Here is a 23,782-nt window from a genome sequence, read left to right on the forward strand (position 1 = left end):
TTTTAGGCTCCATCAAACAGGATAAAAAAGAGAGTATGTACATTAGCAAGATAAAACCTTTTTAGCCCTCTCTTCAATCCCTCTTCACTGTCATAAATCTTTTTCAGTTGTAGAGCCCCTACCACCTTCAAAGGCATTGATCCTCACATCACGGATGCCTTTTAGACTAATCGGTTTATTGATCATCAGATTTATATGTCTGGACAAAACAAAGCTCTATGTCTGAATCTTGCCTTGACCCCTAAGTCTCCTTGTTGGTAGCTGAATAAGAGAATGATGAATACGTAGGAGGGAGACCTAATTACAAACAAGCTTAGCAAGTGTTGGTGAAATTGAAATGAATTTGTCAAAGTGCCCTGAATTTTCTGTGGCACTAGAAGCCACAAAATCTGAATGCTGGGAGGAACCTTTGTGAGTCTGGGCAGGTTAGTCAATTCCAACTGTATTAAATATTGTACAGGTTTCTACATTATTTGCTCAAAAGAGAGGGGTATATTTTGTCCCTTTCAGGGATTGTAATAGCCTGTCTGTGAGGGGAACAGTGAGATGTGGCTACTGGACACTTAATGAGACTTCAGGAAGATTTCAACATAGTAGAAGGCAAGGCCTTCTGATACTCACTCAGACTTTCTACTGTGGAAGGGGTTGCCTCTGAAGGGAATTAATACCCCATCACTGGAGATGTGAGCAAAGGCTTGTTGGCCAGCTACTAGTAAGGGCAGCTCGAGAGGAGGTCTCGGGGTGGAAGACACTAAGTACATGTCACCAAGGTGAAAGAATCAAGATTCTAGAGAGAATCCTGGAGATGACCTAGTCCAGTTCCTTCATTTTATAGTTGGGGAAACTGAGGTCCAAAGCATGGATGTGGATTATTCAAGGTTACACAGAATCAAGTCTAGAATCCAACTCTTTGGGCTTCTGCTCCGGGTCTTTCTGCTACACTACGGTAGGTGTGCCTATATGCATTTATAATTGCATGTGTGGATGTAAAAGAGAATATGTATATGCCCATTTATATATATAATCTTACATATGTTCATTCAGTTCTACCTGAGGTATCTGGAAAAACTCCTTACACCCGACATCTCTATCTTTATTTTTTTGAGTTGAAGTCTCACTATGTCGTCCAGGCTGGAGTTCAGTGGCAAGCTCGTGGTCACTGCAACCTCGAACTACTGGGCTCAGGCGATCCTTCTGCCTCAGCCTTCTGAGTAGCTGGAACTCCAGGCACATGCCACCATGCTGGCTAATTTTTTGATTTATTGTAGAGATGAGGTCTCGCTAAGTTGCCCAGGCTGGTCTCAAACCCATGGGCTCAGGCAATCCTCTCACCTTGGCGTCCCAAAACACTGGGATCATAGGCATTAGCCACTGCGCCCAGCCCAACATCTCTATCTTAAAGAGTAAAATCAGACTCAGGAAAAAAAATGAGCAACAGAATTTTTTTTTTTTTGAGATGGAGTCCCACTCTGTCGCCCAGACTGGAGTGCAGTGGCCGCTCCCGGCCACCGCAGCCTCGACCTGCTGGCTCTGGCGATCCTTCCACCTCAGCCTTCCAAGTAGCTGGAACTACAGGCGTGCGCTACCACGCCCAGCTAATTTTTGATTTATTGTGGAGATGAGGTCTCGCCAAGTTGCCCAGGCGGGTCTCGAACCCACGGGCTCAGGCGATCCACTCACCTCAGCCTCCCAAAGGTGCGGGATTACAGGCTGAGCCACCGAGCCTGGCTGAGCAACAGAATTTTAATGGGTGATATATTTTTCCAGTTGGGCTGCTTATTAGTTGAGTGGCATTGGGCCTATTAACTTTCCGAATCTCATCTTTCAAACTGGAATAAAAATCCACCCAAATAACTTAATAGGAGAGTAGTGTAGATTAAATAAAAGGGTGATTATGAAACCATATTCTCCAAAAGGTGAGTTATGTTGAATAAACATAAGCTGAGTTGACATCTAGGAGCAATAAAAGCTGAGACAATGACATTGGACGTTTTATTTTATTTTTTTGAGTTGGAGTCTCACTCTGTCACCCAGGCTGGAGTGCAGTGGCATATTCACTGCCACCGTAGCCTTGACCTGCTGGGCTCAGGTGATCCTTCTGTCTCAGCCTTCCAAGTAGCTGGAACTACAGGCGCACCACCAAGCCCAGCTAATTTTTTGATTTATTGTAGAGACAAGGTCTCGCCAAGTTGCATGGGTTGGTCTTGAACCCATAGGCTCAGGCAATCCTCTTGCCTCCACCTCCCAAAGTGCTGGGATTAGAGGCGTGAGTCACCTTTCCTGGTTGACACTGGATATTTTAAAGAAAAGAAATACAATGAATTCCTCTAATCTACATAGTATATTAATAATTTTTTTTTTTTTTTTCAGTTGGAGTCTCACTCTGTCACCCAGACTGGAGTGCAGTGACACGCTCCCGGCCACCACAGCCTCGACCTGCTGGGCTCCGGCGATCCTTCCGCCTCAGCCTTCCAAGCACCTGGAACTACAGGCGCGCGCTACCACGCCCGGTTAATTTTTTTGATTTATTGTAGAGATGAGGTCTCGCCAAGTTGCCCAGGAGGGTCTCGAACCTGCGGGCTTAGGCAATCCACTCACCTCAGCCTCCCAAGGCACGGGATTACAGGCTGAGCCACCGAGCCCAGCTAGTATATTAATAATTAACGGAACCACTGACTATCAGGCTTTGTTTGGAACATCCCTCTGAGGGCTTGTCCGGCATCTGCTGGCAAAACTTAAGAGATAAGCACTCACCAAATCTAAAGCTAGTCATTCCTCTACTGGAGAACTCTGACAAGACACAAAGTTCTTTCTTATATGGAGGAAAAATGCCACTCAGTGATTTCTAATTGATCCTCATTTCCCCAGTAGAACCATTTTGTGATACAAATCAAAATAAGTATGGCCAGTCTGGCTGGCCAACTGATTTCTGGCCCCCTGGAGGACTCCTTGTACATACCTTGCTCCCATGTGGTTTCAACTAGGGCAGTGTTTCTCATACAGGGGCAATTTCGCCCCCAGGAGATATTTAGCAATGTTTACAGACATTTTTGGTTTTGCTACTGGCATCTATCTAGTGGGTAGAGGCTGCTAAACATCCTAAAATGTACACGACAATCCCCCACAACAAAGAATTACCCAGGCCCAGATATCAATAGTGCTAGGTTATAAAACCTTGTGCTCTGTCCAAAGACCCACAGGCCTTCAAAGTGTGCCCTCTGTCCTTTCCTCCTAAAATGTAGTAACAGTCTTTCCCTAATCAAACTTGTTAGTCAGGTGAGTACTTCCTTTTCCCTCCCTCAGTGCTGTGTGTCCTGAAGCTGGGTGCATGATGCAAAGAAGATCTGAGTGAGGAGAGCCAATTTTTTTATATGGATAGGAGAACCTCTTAGGATGATGTTTATATTATGAATGCCATTTAAAAAAATTCCCTTTCCTTTCTTCCTAAGAAACAAATCAGTCCCAACCAAGGGGAACAAGGAAAGGAGGAGACAGGCTGTATTTACTGAAAGCTGCAGAGGATGCTTGGTAAGTTCGGTTCTCGGTCCCGGTGTCCACTGGGAGGTGGAAGGTGCCTTCAGTGCCACAGGAAGACGAGTTCTGTGGCCAGGCCTGTTTCATCAGCAGAGTTGCTTAAGGGAAGACATAAGAATGGCATTAGGCAGAAATAGGAAGTGGGCACCACCAATCACAGACACAAAGCAAGGATCTTGTGCTGGACGGAAACATATAACCCAAGGAGCCTGTTCAGACACACAGGATGGTTCAGCCCTTTTGAGATGGGTGAATGGGTTAGGAGGAGTTCCAAAGTGTGCTTCCAAGTAATTTGAAGCCAGGGAAATCTGATGTTATTCTAAGAGAGTCAGGAGTTTCCATCCCTACTAAAACCATGAAGATGCCCATGAATACCGCCTCTTATACCTAACAGTGGCTTTGGTATACTCCTTAGCCACTTTGTCATTAACAGTGGCTTTGGTATACTCCTTAGCCACTTTCTCATTAATGTGTAGCAACCTGGGTGACTTTGACTATATATTGGGCCAGATCAATTGAGCACTCTTTATTGTCTGAAACCTCATCTGGAGGTATATTTAATAAGTTGCATTCAAAGAGAGATTCACAGATAATTACTACATTACATGAGGTAATTATCTGCCATCTCTTCTGAAGGGACCGAGGTGTGACCATGGTAGCTTAAGTCACTGACCACTGTGCCTGCACTAAACCTAGTTATCCAGTGGGGCACTGGTTGTTAACTCCTTCTCCTGTATACCCAGCCAGGAGCCAGATGGATATGTTTCTTGCATACCCCTAATCTCCTACTGAGGTGTTAATGGGTGCCCCACCTGGGATATCTCCTCATGAATTAGAATTGATCCTTTGGGCCATTAAAAAAGTAAATGTCATATTTCGGATAGATGTGAAATAGAGATGAGGCCCAGGCTGAGATCTGCAGACACTTCCCAGGCTGACTCAAAGTGCAGCTTGAGAAATTTGAAGAATGATACTTTATATGTTCTACAAGTGGGAGAAACTCAAAAACTTACCTTCATGGTATCCTGAGGGAAAGGAGAGAGGAAATAGTGTTGGGGGGGGGGGGAGTGGGGAATGCCTAACTGTTTAGATATTTCCCTTGTTATAATTTTAAATACTAGATTCTTAACCCAAATTTCTACTTATAGTAAAAAGAATAATTTTTGCAATATATTTTCCACTCAAAGTCTTGGCAGTCTTTGGATATAGATGGAATGTTGTAAAGCATATTAGCAGGCTGCACTGGCAACAGTCAGATACACCTGAAACATTTTAACAAGGGACTAAGGTAAGACAAGGTGTGAGAAGTATGCCTATACACTTTCTAATTTCACCAGGACAAAGATACCTCCAGAGATTCCATAACTCCCTCTGCCCATCCAGATAACAGGTAATGCCTCTGATTCCTGCAATCACAGAAGCACCAGGGCCAGAGAAGGTCAGGGATTCTGTTGTTTTTGCCGAACCAAGGTTAGAAGTGTGGTTATTGTAGGCTGACTCTGCACTTGCATTAATGGCCCGCAATATATACAGCAGATGCTGAGGAATGAGAAGGAAATCATGGGCAGGAAAGTGACCCTAAAAGGAGAATTCTGGCAAGAGAATGGAGACCCAGCAGAACTCCATTCAGAGTCCAGGACTTTTGCTGGACATCAAGATACGGCTCTGCAGACAATACAGGAGGAAGGAAGTGAATTTTAAGCCATCATCTTAGGTTTCTTTTGGGGACGGGCAATGAGAAGGGGATAAAGTATCCAATTAGTGTTGAAAAATCTTATGAAGATGTTCCCAAATTTGGATCCTGCCACTCCACATGGCTGGAAAGCCATGGTCACCCAAAACAACTCTCTAAAAAGTGAAACAGGTAGCTCTGAAAAGTCAGACAGAGCAAGTCCATGCCCTTAAGACCCTACAGGAACTCCACCAGGGAGCAGGAGGCCTGAATTTGTTTGTAGAAATTTGGAGAATTTGGAGGTTCTTTCCATTCGTCTTTTTCCTCCAACTGGTATATACTTTACCATAATTTTCATCATGAGCCAAATGTCTGACATTAGCCTGAAGGACTGTGTGACAATTAAAATAAGTAAGTCAAAGTTAACCAGAGAGTGACTGAGGCCTACACTGCACTCAGTACTGAGGGGAGCGCCACGGTGGACGAGAACACACGTGGGTCACGGTCACCGCACACAAGATACTTATGGTCTAGCTGGGGATGCAACACAGCCACACGCCAACCAGGGAGTGAACAAGACAGCATGATCCACAGTAAAATAATGTTCCAAATTAACCAGGAAAGAAGCAAGTGTGACTGTGCCTTTGATTATGTCTTCTCCAACAAATCACATAACTACACTATATATTTTTCTGAATAAAAGGCTATTTTCTTTTGGTTTAATTATTTAAAAAAACAAATTAAGTTTTTTCAATATTTCCCTATATATCTAAATACTTATTAATTTACATAACTAGAGAAATGTGAAAACTAAAAATAAAACACAAATCTTAGCTCTCAACTTGACCTCCCCATTAGTTGGTTGCACCATATGACCTAGCTCCTCCATATACAAACAATTCTAAAGGAACCCATTCTGCTGGTGGTAGAGATTCAGAGCTCAGTCCTGGGATGAAGACAATCCCAACTGAAGCCTCAGAGGCACATGATGGAGGAGGCTGCTCTGACAGGCATGCCTGCCCATGGGGCCCTGAAAACATTCTTGGAAATGTTTTATATTTTGAACTGGGTGGTAGTTAAATATAGGCATATAAGTATGTAAAAACATTAAGCTATACATTTAAGACTAATATACTCTTTATATACTTTACTGTGTATGTGTTATCTCTTAATTAAACAAGACAGACAGAGAGAGAGAGAGAGAGAGAGAGAGAGAGAGAAAGAACCCTTGGCAGTGAAGGGCCAGGGGCCCAGTCACAGCATGCTGCCCACATCCAGGTGCTGGGTTGTTCACTTCCCCAGATATGAGGCCCTCACGCCCTCTGACACAATCTGTTAAGCACACTTACAAGGAGGAGAGGCAGCAAGGGACCATCACGCTGAACACAATGTACTAAGTCAGGAAATCTGAGTTCTTAGCCTGGGCTCTGCCACTTAATAGCTGTGGGACCTTGGGCAAGTCACTTAACCTTTCTAAGCTGCAGTTTTATTGTCTCATAAAATGGCAATAATAACCACTCTCTGATTGCTTTATAGCATTGCTGTGAGAATCCAAAATAAAGTGTCACCCAGTCTTATAGTTTCTAATTCTGATATCTGTCCACTCTTCCATCCCCACAGTTGTGGAAAGCTCTAATTCAAGTTCTCACCATCTCTTACCTGAACTACTCCAATTGCTCCCTCACCATTCTGTTTGTTTTAAAACTTGCCCCCTCCAATCTCCAATTACAGTAATATTTTCTAAGACCTAAATCTAATCACAAAACTCTGTTTCTTAAAAAACATTCTACGGTTCTCTCCTGCCTATAGGCTAAAATTTGAACCCCCGTGTAGCATTCAGTGCTTCCCATGATCTAGTCCTGATACTTTCTCTAGACTCTCTCACTATTCTCACTCCAACCCATACTACAGCCTCAGAAACTTATCATTCCCAGGATACGCCAAGGAGCTACCTCTTCTGGCATATCTCTCCACAAACTCTGCCTGGTTGACATTAATCAATACACCAATCATGATCTGAAGACTAGCTACTACTAGGAAGTTTTTCTTCTCCTTACTCCTTAACCACAGCTCACTCATGCATGTAGCTGACTATTCCAATCCCTGTCTCAGAAATCCCTGTACTTGATGGCTTGTCTGTCTCCCCACTAAACTGTGAGTTCCTTGAGAACAAGGACCTAGTCATTCTACCTTCAAAGGGCCAGTTTAGGGCCTGGCACAGAATTTTGTCAAATGAGGAACTCTATCCATACCCTTTATGAATATCTATTGCAAATGCTATACTCTTTTTTTTCCTCTCAATCCCTGGCTTATGCATGGATTGGATGCTATAATCCGAAAGGTGAAGAAGCACGAGAGCTTCTACTTTTTTATAGAGTCTCCTGTTCAAGTTCATGCATCCTGAGGCAAACAAAAAATGACTCCCTATAAATGATATGAGAAACAGGTCTGTGACTAACAAATTGAAATAATAAAATTATGAGAGGACAGACTGTTCACATTTAAAGGGACCTCAGAGATCATGTAGAATAAAACACTTTATCTATGGCCTAAAGACATTAGTAAATTGCCCAAGATCACACAGCCCACAGAGGTGGCAAGAAGAAATTTCACAGCTCATCTCCTGAAAGATGTGCCACCCACAAATTCAATTTCCAGAATCCAAATACTTCAAGGTTAAAAGTTAAGAAAGTATGCAGAGATTTTACAGAAACATTGTCCTGAGCAGCCCAGGTAAGGGTGGTGAAAGTGGCAAGTCCCTCCCATGGTCCCTTCCTGTCTATGACAAGGACCTAGTCAAGTTATACTGCTGGGACCCTCACAGGTGCCCAGAAGTTCCCGTGGTGCCTTGGGCCTGGAGTCCACACTGCCCAGAGAACCCAGTTCTGGTCCCTGGCTCGTTAGCACAGTTGGCCCCCCACCTCTCACCATTCAGGAAAATGCCTCGAAAATGAGCTCAGAGCTCAAGTTCTAGACTAAGGGAACAGATTGTTCTAAAGTCAACCAGGTCTTCAAACATGTCAGACTGCCGATGGAGATGGAAAATCTGGTCCTGGGGCAGACTAGTTTTTTGGGTTCTAACAGGCATAAACCAGGTACTCCTTCACAGAGGCTACCACAAAGCCAACAAAGGAGCCACATACAGGCCCTAGAAATTTTGTTTGCTTGTTTGTTTGAATTCGGCAGCCCAGGTTAGGGTGAGAGACGCCTTTTAGTGCCATGATCCTTTATTGCTGCCCTAGGGGACGGTTTATGTGTGTCTCCAACCCATGATTTTGCACCATCAGACATGTTCCTGCATGCTTTAGGAACTGCTGCTGAGCCACCTGGGGGGAGCCCAAGCCTAGAGGATGGGATTTGGGGAGGAAAGGAGAGGGGATCTACCATTGTTACGAGATAACACATTCATAGGCTGTAATACAGATGAGGAAAAATAGCTTTCCTACCATAAGCTGAATGCAGGAACTGAAACTCTGTTGGATAGAAATGTTAGTTGAAATTACCACTAAGAATCTGTGCATAGTTGTATACATTGCAGTTACATAAACAGACTTTGTCTTGAGATAGCAGTTTCCCCCAGGCTGCACAAGAAACAGTGAATGTAGAGGGTGCAAAGTGCCTCTACCCTGGAGAGGGTGACAGACTTGCCACCTGGAAAGTCCATTCATCGCAAGGGGCACTGCCCTGAATGCCATGGTATCTTCCAGGCAGCTGATCCAGAAGCTGCCTGAATGTGAACCAGCCCAAGTTCCTGCTCTTGGCTTAACCATGATATTAATACATCTCAATTCTCCTAAGAACTGCAGAGGGATTTCACCCATGACATAGACTTTATGTATTAGGAGAAGTGATAGTTCAAGGACAACACTGTCATCTTTGGCCTCTAAAAAGCTGTCTGTAAAACCTCAGAGAGCTAGGACCAACGCAGAAGCACCCCATTCCTGAGGCCTCTGGGTCACTGTTGTGCTATTAGAAAAGAGCACAGGCTTTGGGGTCAGACAAGTTGGGTTTGAATCCCAGCTCTGCTACTTTTTAGATATATTATTTTGTACAACTTATTTAACCTCTCTAAGCAAAACTGGAGACAAGAAGCTCTAACACAAGGCTAAGATGAAAATGAACATTTGTAACGTGCCTTGCACAGGGCCTGGAATAAGGCAGGTGTTCAGAAAGCACAAATTCTGCTTCCCTACCCTTTCCCAGGTTTGTTATATACAAGATAGAAATACTATATTTGTACTTTATAGGACTGCTATTAAACCAAATGAAACAATAGATGAAAATGGTTTGTAAACAGATTCTCATGAGGAGATATTTTCTTTGTACCTACACTAGTTAACCTGTTTATATACTTCCCTTCATTTTTAAGTCAGATTACTATTAATAGGACAAACCTTTCGGTCTCCAAATTCTAAAAATCAAGTTTTGGTTGGCTCTTGCCTCCTGGGGGGTCAAACAGTTCTTAAATAAGATCCCTGAAATCACTAAGAGCTTGGAAAAAAGCTTCAAGTGCCCACACTGCTTTCAGAACCAACAGAAAGAGTGAAACGTTTCCCTGCATGCTGGACAGATGACATCTTAGGGAACTCAGAGCTGCTAAAAATAGCTCTCTCTGAAGCAACTTCTTCGTCTCCTTGAAGCAGCTGAAAGAAATTTAACCTGAGAGACCGGCTTCTCCAAGGCATCTCTCAGCATCACAAATGGCTGGCTCTGGCAGGAAGCAGAGAGAACCTCTCTGACCTTGAGCCAGCTCCTCTGTGACAGGAAGTTCCCTACTGCAGTCAGAAATCTGAACTGTGAGTGCAGAGGCCAGCATTCCAAAATATGAAACAGATCCAGTTGTGTGTGTGAGTATAACTCAAAAGGGAAAGGGAAAGGGATCTTCCCAAGGTCACACCAAAATCAGAAGCAGAGTCAGTGCCACAACCCAGGCCTTCCAACTCTCAGTTTGTGGCTTTCTAACACAATGCACGAACACTATCCTCTAATGTGGATATTGTGGTTTTCTGAGAAAATGGGTGACTTGGGCAACCCCCTCAGGTTCCCTCCCACTGTGAGAGCTTTACTGTCCTCTTAATAAATCCTGCTTTAAAAAAAAAAAAGAAAATGGGTGACTTTAGTGATAGCTTAAAAATATGTTGACTTTTAAAAAACATAAAGCTGGGGGAAATCAAGTTAGGTGTGGGATTTTTTTTTTAATTAAAACTTAATTCTCTCTCTACACATGCCGGCTTTCCTATCTCTCCATTTGTTCCCCGTTTTTTCAGCCTCCTCCGATCTGCACTCCCTTTCCTCTCCAACCTGGTTGCTCTATTTAACACCCCAATTTCTCTGACATCTGAAAATGAAGGGAAGTATACACAGATTCACTACACTGTAGTAGTTAAGAACTCTTGCAAGTCTGCTGGCACTGGGCGAGGCGGCAGGATGCCAGGACTTGATCTTTGGGCTAGTTATCTAATTCTCTAAGTTTTAGTTTTCTCATTTGGAAAACGGGAATATTAACAGCATCAAGTTCAACGGTTTGTTATGCTATAAAGTGAGCTGATATCCATAAAGAACTTAAAATAGCTCATGACAGACATGACCATTTGGTAAGTAGTAGCTATTGATTCCCCATCCTTTCTTGCCAAACAGATTCTGAAAACCCCACAATCTATCACCAAAAGTGCTGAACTTACTGAGAAAACAGCCCAGTGCTGGGGAGGAGAGTCTGGACAATTCATGGCCTCCACCATTCAGTGAGGTCTCCACTGTACCCTGTGGTGTTATCTTGTTTTCACTCTCACTCCATCCCGTCAGGACCTCACACCCTTCTATGGTTAAGAACCCTCCCTCTATTCCTGTGCCCCTCTGTCTCAGCATATCAAGGTCATTAGACAAGAACTCTCCACTTTCCACTGGGAGATTTATTCTAAGCACATCCACCTGTGACCTTTCCTTTTGTATGAGAGGAAGAGCTGCCCTCCTGTGTGAGGCACCCTGCCTCCACCTGCCACTCAGCTCCCCCAAACAAAGAAGAGAACTGAGCTCTGGATTTCCCTGCCCCACAGCAGCATCTGTGGAGACAACCACTTCTCCTCCATCTCTGACTTGTCCTTCATTTGCTTCTTCCCATCACTATGTATTTATCCATCCTCACATCTGGAAAAAAAACCCTCCTTCAACCCCACATTCCCTTCTAGTCAATGTCCTTTTGTTTTTCTTTCCATGGTGGCCGAGTTTCTATTAAGAGGAGGCCATATTTGCTAAATCTACTTCTTCACCCCGGGTTCACTACATTATGGCTTCTATCCTCACCACCTCACTGACACTGTCTCCAGTGAGGTCACTGATGGCCTTCTGACTATAAAAACAATGAATCTTCTTCACACCTGATCTCACCTGACCTTCTGCAACAACTCGCCTCATTTTGTTTTAGACTAGGCAGTTTATACAAAGTCAATTCACACATCTCATAGCACTTATACTTAAATCACTTATATATTGGGATATACATGATAATCAAAGCCATCGTAATTTTTAATATAGAATTTATCAAATTTAAGTATTTTATCAGAGAGAATTTCCATAGCTTTTATTGTTTCTGCCTCCTATTACCGATTTTTTTGGGAAATATCATATGTCTTATGGAATAAATGTAAATATAAAATCAATGCTGAGATACCTTTATAGATTTTTAGGCCATTTGTCACTGCTTCTCTCATAAGCTCTCTGAGGGCAGTGACTGCAGTTTCCTCAAGTTTGAATCACCTACAGAGTCTTCCAGAGTGTCTCAGGCATAACAGGACCAAAATAAATGTCTGTGGAATGACACATCTATGTAACCACTTTAGGGGTTAATATCACTTATTTGTGTAAAATAGTTCTTGTTTGCCCAAAAAAAGAGGGACTGTCTGATAACTTCCTGGGGTGTGTGTGTGTGTGTGTATGTGTTTATAATACGATTATGATATGATTCCTATTTTAGAGATGGGACAATTGAAGTTCAGAGAGGTTGGGTGGCTTTAAATTTGCTAATCTAGGAAGTGGCAGAGTCAGGACTCAAATCCAGGTCTTCTGACATTACCCATTTTCTTCTATGACCCATAAGAAAGGAAATAACAGTAGAATAAGTATTGGATTGGCACATAAAAGCATGGGACTGAGAGACAGGGGTCTGTTAAGGCTTCTAGTCTATATGCTGTTTCTGGTTCACTGGGTAACTTTGAATAAAAAACATTTCTTCTTTCTGCATCTCCTTTGTCAAGAGAAGAGGCTGAACTGGTGGGTCTTTGAGATCTTTCAAAATTTTAAAATTCTGTAATAATAATTGTTAAACAAGAAAATGGGGCATTTTCTTGACATTCTAGGCCTTTCCAAATCTGGCCCTTGCACATCTGTAGTTTAGGTTCACTGAGTTCCCGAAGTCTACACTTCAATGATTCCCCTATTTCTAGGTTCCTCACAGTGTCATGCTCTCACATCTCCAGGCCTCTGCCCACGTTCTATTCTGCCTGCAATGCACATTCCTCCTTTGTGCTGAAAGGAACACCTCCTACTTCTCCCTCAAAGCCCCTATTGCTACTCCCTCTGTGAAGCCTCTCCTATACTTTCACCCTCAGACAGACTGTTGTTCACTCTTCTCTTCTTATATATATACTTATCACAACATACTGCAATGAATTTGTTTATATGCCAGGATCCCAAATGGCTGCACCAGACAAAGATGGCATCTTTTAATTTTTCTATCCCAGTATGGAGAACATTCAATAAATACACACTTGTAGAGGAAATGAAGAGGAGCTGACAGAAAATCATCCACAACTCTGAGGTAGGTAGTCACATCTGAACCTCAGAGAGGTGAGGTAACTTGCCCAAGGCCTTACAACTAGTTGTGTAATCAGGATTCAAACCCAGGACTTTCTAACCACAGAGCCCATACTCTTTCTCCTGCTCCTGAGTGTTAAAGCACCGACTGAGCATGAGGACTAAGATCAGAGGTAAGATCTCTGCAATGCTCCTGGCCCGAAATAGAACTTTTCAACATTTTCAAACCCATTTTAACCTCTATCCAAGGAACATTGGGTCTTCATCATTTTTGAAAAACAAGTTGCTTATCTCAGCTTGGAAACCAGTTCTTTATCCTCTGGTGGCAAGTCTCTTACTCTCTTCCAAATCCACACCCCAGGAGTCTGCTATGCGTGTGTGTGTGCGTGTGCATGTGCATGTGTGTGCGTGTGTATGTGTGTGTGTGTGTGTGCGTGCGCGTGTGTGTGTTTCCCAATGGCAGCCTCAGGGGAAACTGAGAAAAAATGAATTTGAACATTGCCTGGGAGAGCAGAAAAGGTTCTGTGAGGAGGATGTAGGTCTCAGACATTCTAGCATAGGAGAGATGGTTCAACCTTAAGTCCCAAAGAGAATGGAGGAAGTTCTCCTGCCCCCACCCTAAGGCTGATCTGTCCCAGTTCCCAGAGGGAACCACCCAGAGAATCAAGCCTGGATAGACCAGGCCCAGGGCAATTAAGGACAGGAAAAGGCCAACAGGTAGGTTTGTTTTTCCAAATAAAACCCCACCCCCCACCCAATTCACCACTGCTGCCCCCACTTTCTCCTTACCTGGAGCATAACTGGGGCTATTGGTAGGATACAGGCTGGGATTGTAGGCAGGGGCCGCTGCCGGGTAGGCTGTAGGGTAACCTACAGAGAGATAAGAAAATCTTCATGTAGTTGGGCAGGAAGAACAGCAGATTTCTGAGTAAACAGAATCTCAGTCCCAGGCTTAGCCTTCAGGCTCTTCATGGGTATCTCACACAGTACACCTGACCAGCTTTCAGCCTCTCAAGAGAAGTTACCCATACTACAATCTTAACATATGCAGTTGTTTGGTCTTTTTTTTTTTTTTTGAGTTGGAGTTTCACTCTGTAGCCCAGGCTGGAGCGCAGTGGCACGCATGCTCATGGCCACCTCAGCGTCAACCTGGTGGGCTCAGGCGAACCTTCCAAGTAGCTGGAACTACAGGTGTGTGCTACCACACCTGGCTAATTTTTTGATTTTTTATTGTAGAGATGAGGTCTCACCAAATTGCCCAGGCAGTTCTCAAACTCATGGGCTCAGGCAATCCTCTCAACTCAGTTTCCCCAATTGCTGGGATTGCAGACTTGAGCCACCATGCCCAGCTTGGTCTATTTTTAAAAAGCAATACAAGAAATATATCTATATGCACACTGTAAAAAAAAATGTACGGAATATATACAAGTGTTACACTTTTTGCGTGTAAGTTTACTTTCACATCCCTGCTACAACACTACTCCCCTCCCCAGAGGTAATGCCATTAGCAATCTGACATCTATCCATCCAGATAGTTTGCTATGCATTTTTATACACATATATTCAGTAGTGTGCTGGTAAGTATTTAACAACTAGCTAGAAGGTGGGAGCTGTTTTGTGGCATTCGCCAACTGCCATGGCATAAGTACTCTCACCATGGCCAGTTTGAAGCTCCCAGCAACCCTGAATGAGTAGTCGGAAACAAATGCTCACAATCAGCTCTCCAGAGTTCGCACAAGCCAGCTTCGGTCCACCACAGCATATTACATACAATCTTGGGGGTTTTTTGAAAAATTTTTATTGTGCTAAAGTGTTTACATAATAAAATTTGTGGTGTTAACCATTTTTAAATGTACAATTCAGTAATATTAATTACATTTGTAATGTATCATCACTATTTGTTTCCCAGACTTTTTCATCACCTCAAACTGTATAATATATATATATATATGTATGTATTTGTATTTAAAGCTGTGGGGTACAATTCAGGGTTAGGTATACAAATATTCATTATACAGGTACCCTTGTTGATAAAGTGTGACCCTCCCTCCCATGGCAGTTTCCCTCAACTGCCAATCCCACCCCCTTTCCCCTGGCAGTTTCCTACTACTGCCAATCCCTTTCTTACAATATCATGATAATTGTTCAAGGTCTGCTTATGAGTGAGAACATATGTCACTCTGTTCTTTGTTTCTGTGATAGATCACTGAGTATGATAGACTCTTCCATCCAAGTTGCTGCAAAGTCCCTATGCTGGTCCTTCTTTATGGCTGCAGAATATTCCATTGTGTATATGTACTACATGTTTTTTATCCAGTTCAGCTTCAATGGGCAGCATGGTTGGTCCATGTTTTGCTATTGTGAACAGAGCTGCAACAAGCATGTGTATGCAGGTATCTTTTTTGTAGAATGATGAGTTCTGGTATATTCCCAGTAGGGGGGTTGCTGGGTCATATGGAAGGTCAGCTTCTAGTTCTTTCAGAAATCACTACACTGTCTTCCAAAGAGGTTGCACTAGTTTGCATTCCCACAAGCAGTGTAGAAGCATTCCTTTTTCTCCACATCCTTGCCAGCATCTGTTGTTGTTTGTTTTATTAATGATGGCCATACTTACTGGTGCTAGGTGGTATCTCAATGTGGTTTTGATTTGCATTTCTCTGATGATTAGTGAGGCTGAGAACTTTTTCATGTATCTGTTGGCTGCCCATATATCTTCTTTTGAGAAGTAGCTATTCATGTCTTTTGCCCACTATTTAATGGAGTTGTTTGTTTTTTTCCTTTCAGCATGTTTCAGATCCTTGTAGATCCTAGATATTAGGACATTGTCAGATATACAGTTGGCAAATATTTTTTCCCATTCTGTGGGCTGTCTCCCTGTTCCCTTGATGGTTTCTTTTGCTTTACAGAAGCTCATCAGTTTGATGATATCCCACTTGTCATATCTTATTTCTTATGGTACGGGCTCTTAGGGTTTTGATCAGGAATTGGTTGCCAGTTCCAATTTCCATAAGGGTGTCTCCTGCGATTTCTAAGATTCTTATAGTTTGAGGCTTTACGTTTAGGTCTTTGATCCACTTAGAGTTAATTTTCGTGTATGGTGATAGGTAGGGGTCCTGTTTCAATCTTCTGCATGTGATCAGCCAGTTTTTCCAGCACCATTTACTGAATATGTTCTCCTCTCCCCAGTGGTTGTTGTTGGAGACTTTGTCAAAGATAAGTTGGCTGAGAAACTGAGGCTTTGCTTCCGGAATCTCTATCCTGTTCCATTGGTCTATATGCCTGTTCTTGTATCAATATCAGGCTGTTTTGTTTGTTTGTTTGTTTGTTTTGATTTGGAGTCTCACTCCATCACTCGGCCACTGCAGCCTCAACCCGCTGGGCTCCAGCAATCCTTCTGCCTCAGCCTTCCAAGTAGTCAGAATTACAGGCGCGCGCTACCACATCCGGCTAATTTTTGGATTTATTGTAGAGATGAGGTCACATCAAGTTGCCCGGGCGGATCTCAAACCCGTGGACTCAGCCTTCCAAAGCGCTAGGATTACAGGCTGAGCTACCGAGCCCAGTCATAGGCTGTTTTGATTACTGTAGTCTTATAGTAAAGTTTGAAGTCTTGAAGTGTGCTACCTTCCACTTTGTTTCACTTACTAAGGATTGTTTTGGCTATTTGTGGTCATTTATGTTTCCATATGCTTTTCTGAATTGTCATTTCCAGGTCTGAGAAGAATGATGTTGGTAATTTAATGGGTATTGCACCGAATCTGTAGTTTGCCTTTAGTAGAATGGACATCTTAACAATGATGATTCTTCCTATCTATGAGCATGGAATATGCTTCCATTTGTTTGTGTCTTCTTGGATTTCTTTGAGCAGTGTTTTGTAGTTCTCATTGTAAAGGTCTTTCACTTCTCTGGTTAGGAAGATGACAATGTATTTCTTTTTTGTGTGTGTAGCTACTATGAATGGGATTGTGCTTTTTATTTGGTTCTCTCCCTGCTTGTTGTTGTGTATAAAAATGCAACTGTCTTTTGCACATTTATTTCATACCCCAAGACTTTGCCAAAGTCCTTTATCAGTGCAAGCAGGTTTTTGACAGATTTTTTTGGATTTTCGAGGTATAGGATCATATTATCAGCAAAGAGGGATAACTTGACTTCCTCAAATTTTTCTATTTGGATACCCCTGATTTCCTTATCTTGTCTAATTGTTCTAGCTAGGACTTCCAACAAAATGTTTAACAAGAGGGGTGAGAGTGGGCAGCTTTGTCTTGTTCTAGTTTTCAGGGGAAATGTTTCTAGTTTCTGTCCATTTAGCAATATGTTAGCTGTGGGTTTATCACAGATGGCACTTACTATTTTGAGGTATGTTCCTTCTATACCTAGGTGTTTGAGGGTTTTTATAAAGAAGGGATGCTGGATTTTATGAAAAGTTTTTTCTGCATCTAATGAGATAATCATGTGGTTCTTGTTTTGACATCTGTTGATGTATTTAATAACATTTATGGTCTTGCGGATATTGAACCAGCCCTGCATCTTGGGGATGAAGCCTACTTGGTCATGGTGGATGATTTTTGAGATGTATTTTTAGATCCAATTTGCTAGAATCTTGTGTTGAGGATTTTTGCATCTAAGTTCATAAGGGATATTGGCCTGTAGTTCTCTTTTTTTGTTGGATCTTTACCCAGTTTGGGTATTAGTGTGATGTTGGTTTCACAAAATGATTTGGGGAGAATTCCATTTTTATCAATTGCCTGGAGTACTTTCAGTAGGATTAGTATCAGCTCTTCCTTGTATGTTTTGTAGAATTCTGCTGGAAAGCCATCTGGTTCAGGGTTTTTGTTTTTTTTTTTGTAGGTAGTTTTCTTATGACAGAGTCAATTTACTGGGTTGTTATTGGCCTATTTAGTGTCTCAATGCCTTCTTGTTTCAACCTGGGGAGGTTTTGTGATGTCAGAAAGTTCTCTATTTCATTTAGGTTATCAAATTTGTGTCCATATGGGCATACATAGTAATCTCTGATCATCTTTTTTATTTCTTCGGGGTCAGTTGTGATTTGATTTTTTGTATTTTTTTTTTTTTTGAGTTGGAGTCTAACTCTGTCGCCCAGACTAGAGTGCAGTGGCTGCTCCCAGTCACCGCAGCCTCGACCTGCTGGGCTCCGGCGATCCTTCTGCCTCAGCCTTCCGAGTAGCTGGAACTACAGGCATGCGGTACCATGCCTGGCTAGTTTTTTGATTTATTGTAGAGATGAGGTCTTGCCGAGTTGCCCAGGCGGGTCTCGAACCCATGAGCTCAGGCAATCCACTCACCTCAGCCTCCCAAAGCATGGGATTACAGGCTGAGCCATTGAACCCCGGCTATCTTTTGTATTTCTGATTGTGTTTATTTGGGCTTTTTCTCTTTTTTGGGTCATTCTGGCTAGGGGTCCATCAATCTTGTTCATTCTTTCAAAGAACCAACTTTTTGCTTTGTTGATGTTTTCTATGATATTTTTGTCTTCTACTTCCAGTATTTGGACCCTTTCTGGTGATTTGGATTCTTCTGCTAAAGTTAGGGTTTTGGTAGTCTTCTCTTTTTAGCTCCCTTAGGTGATTTTTTAGGCTCTCAACTTATGATCTTTCCATTGTTTTGATGTGAGCTCGCAGAGATATAAATTCCCCTCTTAGAACTGATTTCATGGCATCCCAGAGGGTTTGGTAAGATGTTTCTTCATTTTCATTTGTTTCCAGGAATCTTTTAAAGAAACTGTGTAATATTAACAATAACTCCCTACTCCCCAACCCTCACCATGGTAACCTCTAATCTACTTTCTATCTCCATGAATTTGCCTATTTTAGGCATTTTACGCAAGTGTAATCATATACTATTTGCCCTCTTGTGTCTGGTTTCTTTCAGTTTAGCATCAATGTAGTTAAAATTCATCCATGTTGTAGCAGGTACCAGAATTTTATTCCTTTTTAAAGCTGAATAATATTCTATCATATTCATTTTTTGATGAACGCCTGGATTGTTTCCAGATTTTGACTACTATGAATAATGCTGTAAAAAGAACAATGGCATACTAGTGTCTGAGTCCCTGTTTTCAATTATTTGGGATGTACACCGGGTAGTGGAATTATTGGGTCATACAGTTAATTCCATGTTTAGCTTTTTAATGAACTACCAAACTGTTTCTCACAATGACTGTACTATTTTACATTCCCACCATGAAGGTTTAAAGTTCTCCACATCCTTACCAACACTTATTTTCTGTTTTGTTTTGAATTATAGCCATCCTATATAGTGGGTGTGAAGTGTAATCTCCATGTGGTTTTTAATTTGCATTTTCCTAATGATTAATAATGTTGAGCATCTTTTTCATGTGTTTATTGGCCATTTGTATAACTACTTTGGATGTCTATCCAAATCATTTTCTCTCATTTTAATTGGGTTCTTTTTCTTTTTGCTGTTGTACTGTAGAAGTTCTTTATATATTCTGAATATTAAAAAGTTATCAGATATATTCCCTGCAGATGTTTTCTCCCATTCTGTGGGTTGTTTGCTTTCTTTTTTATAATTTTTCTTTTTTTTTTTTTGAGTTGAAGTCTCACTCTGTCACCCAGGCTGGAGTGCAGTGGCATGCTCACGGCCACTGCAGGCTCGACCTGTTGGGCTCCAGCAATCCTTCTGCCTCAGCCTTCCAAGTAGCCCAAACTACAGGCAAGCTACCATGCCTGGCTAATTTCTTGATTTATTGTAGAGACGAGGTCTCCCCAAGTTGCCCAGGCTGGTCTCGAATCCATGGGCTCCGGCAATCCACTAGTCTCGGCCTCCGAAAGTACTGGGATTACAGGCTGAGTCACCAAGCCTGGCCTACTTTCTTAATAATGTCTTTGATGCAAAAAAAAATTAATTGGTATTTGAGAACAGTTTAACTATTTTTTCTTTTGCTGATGGCGCTTTTGGTGTCATAGCTAAGAATTTATTGCCAAATCCAAGGTCATGAAGATTTACCCTTATGTTTCCTTTTATGGTTTGGACTTTTATACTGAGATTGCTGATTCATTTTGATTTAATTCTGGTATATGGTGTGTGGTAGGGATATATAGTTTTATATTACATTTTTTCCACTTTAACATTATAAACTTCCCCCATTTAATTACATATTCTTCAAAAGACTTTTTTTGTTTTTGAGTTGGAGTCTAACTCTGTCGCCCAGACTGGAGTGCAGTGGCATGCTCCCGGTCACCGCAGTCTTGACCTGCTGGGTTTCGGTGATCCTTCAGTCTCAGCCTTCCAAGTAGCTGGAACTACAGGTGTGCGCTACCACGTCTGGCTAATTTTTTGATTTATTGTAGAGATGAGGTCTCACCAAGTTGTCCAGGTGGGTCTTGAACCCACAGGCTCAGGCAATCCACTTACCTCGGCCTCCCCGTGTCCGGCCCAAAAGACTTATTTTTAATATTTTTATGATATTCCATGATATAGATATGCATAAGCCAGATCCACATCATCATATTATAGAATATCATATTATATACAGTCTTGGGTTTAAAAAAAAAAATTTTTTTTTTAAGTTGGAGTCTCACTCTGTTGCCCAGACTGGAGTGCAGTGGTTGCTCCCGGCCACCGCAGCCTCGACCTGCTGGGCTCCGGCGATCCTTCCGCCTCAACCTTCCAAGTAGCTGGAATTACAGGCATGCACTACCACGCCCGGCTGATTTTTTGATTTATTGTAGAGATAAGGTCTTGCTGCCCAGGCGGGTCTCGAACCCGCGGGCTCAGGCAATCCACTCACCCTCTCAGCCTCCCAAAGGCGCGGGATTACAGGCTGAGTCACCGAACCCAGCAAGAAGTGACATTCTAAGAGTTTTCACATACTTGGTCACATTGCTTTCTAGAAAGACTATCAATTTGTACTTTTACTAGCAGTATGTAAGTGCCTGTCTCATTGCTCCCAGCAGTTTTTAAATACTCATTGGTATTTTGACTGACAATGAAAAGCTGGTTTTAGAAGTCAAAGATTAAATCCCTAAATCCCTAAAAGCTTCTTTGGGATTTGTAAATATTGGAGCTTTAATAATGTATCTTTGTTAATATGCCTTTCCCTAAATCTTTTCCAACTCCAAAGAAAATTCATCTCTCTTTACCCACCACATCCCCTCAATCATTTTCTGAGTTTAGAACCGAGGTAGTCAACTTGTCACTTAATTTGCAATCTGGAGGTATACCACTTCTCAATAAGGAAGCCAAAGGTCAAATCTATCTATCCTTCCTCAGCCTCCCAAGTAGCTGGCACTACAGGTACATGCCAACATGCCTGGCTAATTTTTGTAGAGACAAGGTCTCACTATGTTGCCGAGGCTGGTCTTGAACTCCTAGACTTCAACAAACCTCTTGCCTCAGCCTCTCAAAGTGCTGAGCCACTGCACCCAGTTTTGCTTCTATCTTTAATCTCATATAGCCTATTGCCACAGTAGCCAGAGTGATCCTGTTAAAACAGTGAGTCATGTAATTCTTCTCTTTAAGCCCTATAGTAGCTTCCCATGCCAATGACAACAAAATCCTTTTAATGACCCACCTGGGGCCCTGCTACCTCTCTAACCTTCTCACCTGCTACCTGTCCCCTTGCTAATTTTCTCCAGCCACAATGGCCTCTTAATGTTCCTCAAATGTGCCAAGCACTTTCTCATTTGGAAGTCTTTCACCTTTCTAATCCTTCTTCCCAGAACTCTGTTCAAAGGTCACCTTACATTTTGTCTATTCCTTCACCTCTCATCAGTTTTTATGCTCCTTATTCTGCTTTGTTTTTCTTCACAGCACTAAACTGCCTGACATCCTATATATTTTCTGGTTTATGTGATCACTGTCTACCTCTTAACATTAGAATGAAAGCTTCTGGTCACATGAACACTTGGTAGTTTATGGCTTTTTCCTGCTAGAAATCTCCCAGCACATTCTAAAGACTCAGTCCCACCCAAGTGAGCAGAGTGCATTCCAAGTCCCAGTCCCCTCAAAACTGACAAGACCTGGGAAGCTTACTGCAGGTAAAGAACAATCACATACTGCATAATGACAGCTCAGTCAATGACGGAGCACATATACAACAGAGGTCCTGTAAGATTATAATGAGGCTGAAAAATTCTAGTCGCTTAGTGACACAGTAGCTGCCCTAATGTTACAGTGCAACACATTGTATGTGTAAACAAACCTGTGCTCTGCCTATGGTATAAAAGTATTGCACATATAATTATGAACAGTATGTAATATTTCATAATGATAATAAACAACTATGTTACTGGTATATATATATATATTTATTTAATTTTTTTTTTTTGAGTTGGAGTCTCACTCTGTCACCCAGACTAGAGTGCAGAAGCGGCCACTGCAGCCTTGACCTGCTGGGTTCCAGCGATTCTTCTGCCTCAGCCTTCCCAGTAGCTGGAACTACAGGCGTGCACTAACATGGCCGGCTAATTTTTTAATTTATTGTAGAGATGAGGTCTTGCCAAGTTGGCCAGGCGGGTCTCAAACCCATGGGCTCAGGCAATCCACTCACCTCAGCCTCCCAAAGCACTGGGATTACAGGCTGAGCCACTGAGCCTGGCTCTGGGATATATATTTACTATACTTTTTTTTTTTCAAGTTAACTGTAAAACAGCCTCAGGAAGGTCATTCAGGAGGTACTTCAAAGAAGATATTGTTATTGTAGGAGATGACAGCTCCATGCCAGTTGTTGCCCCTAAAGACCTTCCAGTGGGACAAGATCTAGAGGTGGAAGACAGTGATACTGATGATCCTGACCCTGTTCAGGCCGAGGCTAATGTGTGTGTTTGTGTCTTTGTTTTTAACAACAAAGTTTAAAAAGTAAATAAATTTTAAAGCAGAAAAATGCTTATAAAATAAGAACATAAAGAAAATTGCCATGGCTCTTGCCGGTAATCCAGTGCTTTGGAAGGCAGAGGCAGGAGGATCACTTGAGACCAGGAGTCTGAGACCAGCCTGGGCAAACAGAAAGGCCCTGTCTCTACAAAATAAAAAATAAAAAAGCCAGGCACTGTGGCACGCCTGAAGTCCTAGCTACACTGGAGGCTAAGGCAGGAGGATTGCTTGAGTTCAGGAGCAAAAGATTACAGTGAGCTATGACTAAGCCACTGCACTCCAGCCTGGGCAACCTAGCAAGACTCTATTTAAAAAAAAAAAAAAAAAAGTTTTGTATAGCTGGGTATGGTAGCTCACAACTATAGTCCCAACACTTTGGAAGGCCGAGATGAGAGGACTGCCTGAGCCCAGGGGTTCGAGACAAGACTGGGGAACATGGCGAGACCTCATCTCTACAATAAATCAAATAATTAGCCCGGCATGGTGGTGCACACATGTAATTCCGGCTACTTGGAAGGCTGAGGCAGAAGGATCATCTGAGCCCAGAAGATCGAGGCTGCAGTGGCTGTGAGCAATCCACTGCACTCTAGTCTGGGCAACAGAGTGAGACTCTAGTTCAAAAAACAATTTTTTTTGTACTACTATCCAATGTATTAGTATTTTAAGATAAGTAGTATTACAAAAGACTGGGAACTGGGGGTCCCTGCTCTATGATGTTCACACAACCATGAAATTGCCTAAAGATGCATTTCCCAGATCCTATTCCCCTTGTTAAGTGACAGCATGACTATATATTGAGTTGAAATAACATACCACATATATTTCACCCATTGCTCATACAAAAGATATTTTCATACCTGCTTTTCATTTGAGCCTCAAATCAACACTAATGCTATTTCTCCCATTTTGTAG

At 42.3% G+C, this 23,782-nt stretch overlaps 1 protein-coding gene across 3 annotated transcripts in view; it reads right to left on the reverse strand.

Annotated features, from left to right (window-relative positions):
- FAM168A (family with sequence similarity 168 member A) overlaps positions 1-23,782 on the reverse strand; it is an 81,787-nt gene that overhangs the window by 14,985 nt on the left and 43,020 nt on the right. Inside the window, exons 2-4 of one of the 3 annotated variants that reach the window (XM_008074572.2) lie at positions 13,805-13,885; positions 8,653-8,679; positions 3,507-3,632 (exon numbers count right to left, since the gene is read on the reverse strand). In XM_008074572.2, coding sequence (XP_008072763.1) covers positions 3,507-3,632; positions 8,653-8,679; positions 13,805-13,885 — 234 coding nt within the window. The remainder of the gene's footprint in view (positions 1-3,506; positions 3,633-8,652; positions 8,680-13,804; positions 13,886-23,782) is intronic. The other 2 variants (XM_008074577.2, XM_008074586.2) reach the window with 2 other exon arrangements.

This window comes from Carlito syrichta, unplaced genomic scaffold (genome assembly GCF_000164805.1).
Source record: "Carlito syrichta isolate Samal-C Ts95f unplaced genomic scaffold, Tarsius_syrichta-2.0.1 Scaffold117767, whole genome shotgun sequence".
Taxonomy (NCBI): domain Eukaryota; kingdom Metazoa; phylum Chordata; class Mammalia; order Primates; family Tarsiidae; genus Carlito; species Carlito syrichta.